General features: G+C 43.5%; 2 protein-coding genes across 2 annotated transcripts; both read left to right on the top strand.

Moving 5' to 3' along the window:
• Positions 1-5,594: 5,594 nt before the first annotated feature.
• Positions 5,595-7,256, top strand: LOC108091620. The gene has a single exon (XM_017190916.1). It carries the CDS (start codon positions 5,595-5,597, stop codon positions 7,254-7,256), a length of 1,662 nt encoding a protein of 553 aa, XP_017046405.1.
• A 301-nt stretch (positions 7,257-7,557) lies between these two features.
• Positions 7,558-9,194, top strand: LOC108091622. The gene is given in 2 exon segments (XM_017190918.2): positions 7,558-8,923; positions 8,926-9,194. Coding segments are annotated over 2 exon segments (1,635 nt in total).
• The last annotated feature ends 484 nt before the right edge of the window (positions 9,195-9,678 follow it).

Genomic DNA, 9,678 nt, shown 5'->3' with positions numbered 1-9,678 from the left:
ATCGCCGGATCGCGGTTGTCATCGGGCCGGGCTTATTGCTGTTAATCCATTCTGCCCGGTCTTATCAACATCGCCATCAGCGCAAAAGCGAACATTTGTTAAACACTAAATGCACTTATTTGTTTTGCGGCAGCGGCAGCCCCAAGAATGCAATCAACGTTGGCCACACAGCAACTGCTGAGGAAACTGAGGAAAATTCAGAAACTGCGGCTCCCTGGTTGACTGCCTGACTGACTGACAGTGGTTTTTCTTTTTGTTTTTAGTTTTTTTTTGTTGCTCAGTGGGGAAGCTACTAAAATGAGGCAGTCTCCGGAGCTCCAGAGCCAACTTTTTTTGACTCCCACGTTTGCGATGGCGCATTGCACAAATTGCATTATTTGCACGCCGCGCAGTTGCAGTCTAGCTGACTGTTGTTGTTAGTATTATCATCAACATTGTTCTTGTTTTTCGGCCGTTTTCCTGCGGCACTTGACGCCACGAGAACATAAAAATGCTTTTCAGCACTCGAAATGATGATGACTACCCGACCGCCCCCCCGTGTTTGGCTAAACTACTCCAGTCAAAATAGCATTTTAATAGACGCAACAGCAACAGTAACAGCAACAGCAACAGCAACAGCAATAGCAATAGCAACAGCAAAAGCTCGACACGACGACCCAGAGCCAGAAACCGAGTTGCGGCCAAGTCAGTGAACATGTGAAAATACTTTGGCCAACCGCAACGGAAAGGGGAAGTCACAGGAATGGCCAGCACACGCTTTTCTAATTTAAGAACCTTTCGCTGCATGTCCAGAAATTTGACATCAACTTGCCGCTTGCCAAATGTTATCTAAGCCACAAACGGAATCCAGTTAGCTGCGTCAGTCGGAAGAGCAAACAAAAGCGGCTAAAAAGGCTGAGGGGGATCCAAGGAAAAACGGCTAGACGCCCTGTTTGCCTCAGCACTTGACTTGCACCCATTTGCTGCCGGTGTGGGGGCTGTTGCAGTTGTTGGTGTTGCTGCTGCTGCTGCTCTTGATGTTGCTGGTGTAATGAGCAACTGTTGCCGACGAGCTGGCAAGTGAAGTGCTCATCATGACAGCTGCAAAACGCAAGGCGAAGATGATTTATAATTGTCATAGACTTCCTGGTTTTGTTGTTTAAACGGGCGACGAGTGAAAAGCCGAGCACTGCCAACACGAATCATATCCATGGCAGATAGATTTCAGCACCTGTTAGGAACACTACTCATCATGGTACTTCCACTCATCAAAAAATGTTTCTTAATATCAGAAGGAGAATAAGACTTAGAATAATTAAAATTCAAAATAAATTTAATTTCACAAGTCTGGCTCATAAAAAGGTGAACGAAAGTTAGCAAAGCTTTTAGCTGCAAAAAAAAGAATATCAAATTTACCGGAACAAATATAAGTTTGTTCAAATTAGCATTTTACGAGTTCAAGTTATAAGAAAAAGATCAAGTTTTTGTCGAACAGTAATAATCATCAAATGGTGCTCTGATTTTGTATGTTTATGTCAAAATAAACATTTTATTGGTGCTTTTATGAACGCTTTTATACTGAGTTTAAGGTTGAAAATATTATGTCTAAGATTCATCATAAAGCGATTAAGCCGAATTATGGCCGAGCTCGAAAGGCACGTTTACACTCTCCAGCGATAAATCAAGACATAATGGGTCAATACATAAAAATTTCAAAATTTCTTCACCTCCATTTGAGCTCATTTGTTTTATACGAATTTGTTAAATTGCCACAAGACATTAGGCGATTTCAAACGAAAAGTGCTGTAATTTGTGTGTATCGTTCCCGGATTCAAACTGGATCAGTGGCTCATATTCCGTTTCCTTTGGCTGGGAGCCGCAGTTCCGCATCCAACAATAGCCACCACAAATAACCAAGAGGCAGCCGAGTTAGACTTATGCAACTCCAGTCAGCCGTCGACGGCTAGGCAATTATTTTAATTGCGAACGGCATGAGAGCTCGCCACGCCCTGAATTTATTTTAATTAGCCCGATATTCGCTTCATTATATTTACATACATCAACTGCAGCTCCGGCGACCCGGCGAAGCGAAGCGGTGCCAAGAAATAGTTCGGTCTAATAAGTGCCATTTATAATTTTATTGACTGCCAGGCCAACCCGGCAACGTTACCAACAATAGATTGCGGGGCGATCGATCGATGGCGAGTTCTGAGATTCGTTTTGAAATCCGCTGCAGCAGAAGCGCCGCCAGCACTCAAAATTTGGTCATATGCAAGTTTCGTTTTTTTTTGTGATTTTTTTTTTTTTTTTTTTGATTTGGCCAGGTCGATTTTTCGACATTAGTTGGCAATTTTTTGTGGCCCAAAGCTGTCACGCCGACAGAACGTCAAGGAGAGATCACACAAATGGGAGAAACTATCCAGCTTTTGGGGAATTCGAGGTGCTCTTACATATGATAGTTAATTAAATAAAATAAATTTATATAGGAAAAAACAGTAATTAATTCATATTCTACAAATAAGATTAAAAAGTCGAGAAGTCAGTGCAAAGACTTTTTGAGATTCCCTTAACTTCATAAGTGTATGTATGGATAAATCTCTTGGGTTTAAATGAATACATTAAATATGTAAGACTTTTTAAAGGGGGTTGAAGGATTGTGCGTTTTTAATATTTGCGTTATAAATTTATAAATAAAAAGAAAGTTTTGAAATAGATTAACTTTTTGAACCCTTTGGAAAGCGTACAAACACCAAGAGCTGCAACACATTTTTAACATTTTGACTTCTTGTCTGAGGGCGACTTTGTTCCGCTGGCCAGCGTAGTGTTTACTAAACAGGCACACTTCGAGCCGGATCAGATTTGGTCGGAACGGAATGGACACGGCTGGATTGAATTGGCCCCAGACCCTGACATATTCCTCGTTGACGGCGCACGACTTGGAGGATGAAGGATGGAGGACAGAGGACGGATCTAACCCTGGAGCTGATCCGAGGCGGATCGAGGGCATCATTATGATGTGACTGTGACGGGCGAACAACCTTTTCGGGAGGGGCTCCTGCTCGCCCTGCATTTGCAACATTTTCATTTTCGTTTTCGTTTGCTGCCCAGTTTCGTTGCCATGTGGCACATTTATCAGAAAATGCCCAACTGACATTTGGCCAGCCACTTGAACTGGGTTAGCGGTGCAGCCAGCTCTGCGCTCATTAATTTTATTTGTTGCCAAAATGGGAAAAAAAAAGATTGCTTTGCTTGACCCCGGGGCATCACTTCAATACGGATTTCTCAATACGCAGTTTTGGTTACTAGATTCATAGACTTACCGAATTGAATTGGCCAACGGATCGGATCAAATCAGATTGGATCGGACCGATCAGAATGTGTAATTAAAGGGCGATCGAGTCGAAGGGCGGTCCGAGCCCTAATGAATGCCGGCCGCTAATTAAGTTTTTAATGATCCACATTTGGCGCGTACAAGCTGGCAAATCAATTAGCGCCCGCAGCCAGCTAACAATATGGCCAACAAATGAGCCCGGCCCAAACGGGCCAAATGGTTTTGACAATTGCAGCCGAACTACGCCCAAACGCGGCCCGGCAATCTCTGATGTAATCTGGCCAATTGGCGTCGTTGGCCTGAAATATGTTTTATCGCATTTATTATCAGCTGCACCAAATCGTCTATAATTGAAAAACTGTTAACTAGATTAGCTGCCATTAGATCGAGCCAATCGATCGGGGGGCCAGCCAGCCATCCAAGTGCCAGGCCAAGTGGGTCCGGGTTCCAGATCCATATCCAGTTTGTGGCCATTTAGTTGGTCGGTGTTGTACCGCAGTGGGAGATAAGTCCCAGCCACTGCACTCGCTCGGTAATCGACTTGGCCAAAATGGCGCTGGCCACTCTCATAAATAAAAAAACGGCTGCCCCAAAGGGACAAGCCATCCATTCTCCATTTTCGAATTTTGTTTATTTATTTAAGTGCCTTCAAATCAGCCTTTTGCTGGCTGCTCTTTGAAATCTAATTAAGTTGTTTAAGTGGAATTTGTGGCCATAAAATTATGCAAATCTCGCCGCGCCACCGCACTTCTGCCCCACTCAATAGACACTCTGCGGATGCATATTTGCATTGGTAATTTGCGCGCCAAAATGCCCACAAAGCCTCGGGGGCCTCGACTCTCGGATCGTAAATCATAAGTGGGTGAGTTACGGCTCATATTCGTTGGGTTCTCTAAGCGCCACTGAAATATGGGCGCAAAATAATTTCGTTTCAGTGCCGCACTTAAGGGTGCGGTTTTCAATCGAAAAAGTTCTCAGGCTCCACGGGAAAGCCATTAATTTCGGCCGTAAAGCTCGGCTTTTATTTGGCATTTCACATGACTTCTTGATTGCGGCGGGAATATGCCTCGTTTTGGTGCCCACACAGGTGCATAAAGATGTCAACGCTTAACTTATCAAGGCAGACAAACAAACACGAACGGCAAACGCCAACGACGATGATGATGCGACAACGTTGTTAATACAATAAAATCGCTGTAATATCTGCTTTGGGTTTATTTGCGTGTCGCTGCTGGTCACAAAATACAAGTAGCGCCCACCGCTGACCGTTTATCAAACAACAATAAACTGTAATTTATGAAAAATGCCTGTAAAATGACGATAAAACAAGTGCCACGACCACGACGACACCATCGAAAGCCAAAGCACCAAAATGCCGCTGTGCATGGGAAGATGATGATGATGATGATGACATGGACATGGCTGCCAGTCTTGTGCGGAGCCAGAGTCCAAGAGCCTGCAACCTGCCACCACCAACTTGCAACCAGCAACCAGCAAGCGGCAACCTGCAAACTGCAACCTGCAACATGCAGTGGGTGTGCTCGTGGAACCGAGTATTGGTACCCTGAAGTGGCCAAGAAGACAACAATTCATTTGGCCGGCATGCCAGTCGGGGGTCGGGTGAGGGGTCGCGGGTTAGCGGGTTCGAAGATCCCCAGCTGCATCTTCACATTTGGCCCGGTCTTTTGACCATTGTCAACACGCTGGTTTCTTGTTCGACTCGCCAGCAATTGTCTTTCTACTCACCAGAAGTCAAGGAAGTGAGGTATGTCGGGTGGAACATGATGTATAAAGATCTATATATAAATCTATAAAAAATAAAAGCTATAAAAATAAACAAAATAAATAGGATATAGCCCTATAACTCATACTTACCTATGTTAATTTTAATCTGTGAATTGATCCTTTATTAAAACCCTTATTCTATCCAACAAATTTTAATTTAATTTTAGAATGGGAAGAGGGTATCTCCAGTTCGAATATCCCTCCTCTGCAACATTGTCTCTTGTTTATTTGGGTCACTCTGGCGACAGGTCAGAAAAGCCACAATTTTGTGCGTCGCAACTTTTGCTTTTGAGCGTTGGCGCGAGCTCCTTTGCATTCGTTGTATTGCATTGTATTCCAAAAACTCCACTGCACTGGCGTTTGAAGCGAGTGGCCGAAGGGGTTCTGCAAGTCAGCCCTTAAAAACGCTGACACCTTCAAATCGCACAGAACAATGGTAGGCTGGGTCATAAAAGCTGCGGACCAACCCTTCAATGGGACACTAGTTCAAAACTCTGGCATGTGGCAACAAGTGCAGTTGGATTACAATTCTTATTGGCCTCGAGTTGAGGTTCTTGAGAGGTTCTGGAATCACCTGCAGATGGAGATACGGTTCAGGACACTGCTCTACTATCGCTTGGACTCCTGTGATTGCTGGTTTGAAGAGGTTTTGAGAACTGATAATTCAACGAGTTTACTTTGGGATGATAAAACATATCCACATTATCAAGCATACCTACAAGACAAAAACTTACTGGCGGTGGCTTGTATGAAGCTTTACCAATACAAAGAGATGTTGCATGCCTTGAGTTTAATGCTGGAACAGATGCGTAGCATTCCGGTGGTATTACAGCTTTGTGGAGCAGAAGACCTGAATACAATCTGGAAAATAGTGAAACTCAGTCAGGAGCTAAAGATGCCCAATGTTTTGCTGCTTTCGTGGAACTTTTTTACCACTGGAATATTTTATTCCTACGAACTGTTTCCGGAACTTCGAGTTTCAAAACTAGTTTATCATGCATATCTTACCCTTTTTCCAAACAAGTTGAACGATCTACGAGGACATCCCATACTCACTTTGCCAGACAATTCTGAACCCCATACAATTGTGCAAAAGGGATTGAATGGTTCCTATAAAATCGATGGACCAGTATGGCAATTTATGATTGAATTCGCTAAACATATAAATGGAAGTCTTCAGTTGGCAGGAGAACCCGTTTTCGAAAAGACCCTCAGTTACACCCAGGTTATCGATTTGGTCAGGAACAATACTGTGGATATAGCGGCCAGTGTAAGGCCCCTTAGAAATTTGCACGGCAGCAATGTACTTTTTTATAGCTATCCAATGATAGTGGGAAACTGGTGTGTGATGCTACCAACTGAGAGGATTCTAAGTAGTCGAGACGCACTGATCGGAATGGTGGATTCACCTTGGATTTGGCTCTTCTTGCTGATCCTCTACTTACTGCACCGTTTTTTTAATCGTAGAAATCAGTATAGAGGTCCACTTATTCAAATAATTAAACCATTGGTTCATCTAGCACTTCTTTGCTTCCTGCAAGCCCAACTTTTGGCTTATTTCATTGCTCCTCAGATGTTAATTCATATGAACAGCATGCAGGAAGTTGAGGAAGCAGGTCTCAAAATCAGAGGAATGCGACAGGAGTATATGGAATACCCCATCGACATGAGGAGTAGATATGAATCCTCTTTTCTGCTACATGATATCTTTTTTGATTTGGCTTATTACCGGAATAATTTTAATATATCTTACGGATACACTGTGACCTCTGTGAAGTGGCAGTTTTACGAGGAGGCACAACGGCGTTTTAGGCGTCCTTTGTTTTACTACTCGGAGGACATTTGCGTCCAGAAGCTGTCGCTCTTTTCGTTGATCCATCAAAGAAACTGCGTACATCGCTACCAATTAAAGAGGTTCATCATACGTTTGCACGAGGCAGGACTAATTTCCCTGTGGTACCGAAGAGCTTACTACCTTATGGTGCAGACAGGACGATTTCGATTCGGCGACTTCAGCAAATACCACGAGGCGCAACCGATTCGAATGTCCGAATGGAAGTTCGTTATGTACTTATATGGGGCAGTACTTCTGTTTTCATTGGCTGTCTTTGCCATGGAACTTACTATTTACTATGTAAATGTTTGCCTAGACAACTTATAAGGAGAGTGAGTGCTTAACATATAATAAAGCATTATGAGCAGCAAGGGTTGATTTCTATTTTAACAAGCAATAAAAATATTTATCTTGGGGCATCCATTGGCTAGTTATTTATTTAAAAAGTGTACCTTAGATACGTATAAAAATATAATAAATATAATAATATTCACTAATGGGTATCCATCGAACTATACGTTATAATTAACTTAAGTTTAAGTAAACTTCATAAGCAAACCTTCGATTAAGCAAATAGAGTAGCTAATATTATATAGAACCATCCTCAGAAGCAAGTCAGTATTTCGAGATGGTTTCAACCGGAAGTACTTTTACCACCAAGCTAATTTCGCTAATAAGCCATGGTCAAGAGTTAACCAGCATTTTTTTCTACGCTCCTGCGGAAGAAAAATGCCAATTGGAGGAAACACTATTTTCCACCACTTGGAACCTCCCATTGGTGATTTGGCGATCCGGCAAAGCTGTGATCCTAAATGGATTTCTTGGTGAAGGACTTTTAGTTTTGGCCTGCATTCCTGGATTTCATTGGAGACCTTTTCTGGGAAGTCTGTCAAGGAGTTTAAAATACCTTAGACAGGCCAGAGTTCTCATCGAACTCATGGATGACAGGGATGAATATTTAGTGGACCAAGTTCTGCAGTTTTCTCTAAGTCAAGAAATGATTAATGTCAATGCTATTTTTCCCGATTTTGAGGAGACTCAAATTGTGAGCAGATTTGAGGCCTTCCCCCAGTTCGAAATGGTGAATTACACTTTTACAGACCTCACTCAAGTTAGTGATCTCTATCCCAATAAGATGTTGGATCTTCGTGAAGGTTGGATTCGTACAATGCCGGACTACTCTGAGCCAAATACTATTCTATACCAGGACAATGAGGGGAACAAACAGATCCTGGGATATGTTTGGGATCTAATGGAAAACTATGCCCACAAGCTCAATGCAAAACTTCAAGTGGTGAATAAATATACGGATGATCGACCCCTCAACTTCATAGAGCTGCTGGATGTGGCTGAAAACGGCATTATAGATGTGGCTGCCAGCATTCAGCCAATGTCGATGGCTTTCCTGGATCGCTATCACTCTGTATCCTATCCGTTGAGTCAAGCCAGTTGGTGCACCATGCTGCCAGTGGAGAGGCAGTTGGATGTTTCCGAGTTGCTGACGCGGGTGTTGCCCTATCCAACCATTATTCTTCTGATTTTTCTCTGGATTTGTTACGAACTGCTCCGTGGACGTTGGCGAATGCATCTTAGGCTTCAGAGGATTGGTTGGCTGGTGTTGACCACTCTGGTCACTGCTAATTACCTGGGAAAACTGCTGTACCTCTTTACTGATCCTCCATCTTTGCCCCCAATCGACAGTCTGGCAGCACTAATCGATTCTCCAGTACGCATTATCTCCATTCGATCGGAATACAACTCAATTGAGTTCACCCAGCGCACAAAGTACTCCGCAGCATTCAGGTTGACTTTATCGACTGCGGAATTGATAGGAATGCGAAATGCGCTGAATACCTCATTTGGTTATACAGTGACCAGTGCGAAGTGGAAAATCTATGAGGAGCAGCAAAAGCGGAGTGCGAGGCCTCTATTTCGGTATTCCAAGGATCTCTGTTTCTTCGAGATGGCTCTCTTTGGCTTGGTCATTCCGGAAAACTCCCCCATCGAACTCATCTTCATAGGTTCATATTGCTACTTTCTCAGTCTGGCTTGCATGATTTGTGGGTTTCTAGAGGTTTTTCTTATATGGTTAAAGCGGGTAAAATCCACTTCTCCGGATTCAGAGATCCTTATCAAGCGCACACCCTTAACTGTACGGATCTAAGACACGTCTTTGTTCTTTTTGCTTCCGGAATGCTAATTAGCTTGTTTCTGTTTGCCTTCGAGCTGGCTGTCAGTTGGGTGAACTATTGGCTGGGCTTTTAATTGTTCGAGCGGCAATTATGCCGATGGCGTTCGATAAGTCCACCCGGTTCCGGTAAACCAAGCCACTCAGAAAATAATAGAGACACGCCAGGATAAAAAAACAAATGAAAACTTTGTGTTTTACTTCGTGACGGTGACAAGGGTTTTCTTAGCTGGAGTTCCCGATTTTGGGTAGGAGACAGTAGTTAACAATGCTGTTGAATGGTTTCCTACCGTCTTACACCTTCGAGCTGCGAGGGCAAATGAAATAAATGCAAATTGCCTCCTACGAAGTCACCGCAGCGACACGACGGGCACCACGAAATGAGACCCCAATCGAGGGGGAGATGAACCGCCGAACCACCGAACCACTGAGCCACTGAGCCACCAAGCCACCGAGCCATCAGACAACCGCAGTGGATCCACCAAATTATGTAAAAACCTTGGCAGCAAACACACCAGCAAATTGTGGCCTAGTGTCGGAGTTGTCTGTGTTAGATGTCTG

The sequence above is a fragment of the Drosophila ficusphila genome, unplaced genomic scaffold, assembly GCF_018152265.1.
Source record: "Drosophila ficusphila isolate 14025-0441.05 unplaced genomic scaffold, ASM1815226v1 contig_791, whole genome shotgun sequence".
Lineage (NCBI taxonomy): Eukaryota > Metazoa > Arthropoda > Insecta > Diptera > Drosophilidae > Drosophila > Drosophila ficusphila.
Note: the sequence above shows the minus strand (reverse complement) of the source record. Positions and strands in the feature narration are given on the sequence as shown.

Excerpts from the sequence above, each read along its gene's own strand:
- LOC108091620 (XM_017190916.1), top strand. The coding sequence starts at position 5,595 with ATGTGGCAACAAGTGCAGTTGGATTACAATTCTTATTGGCCTCGAGTT.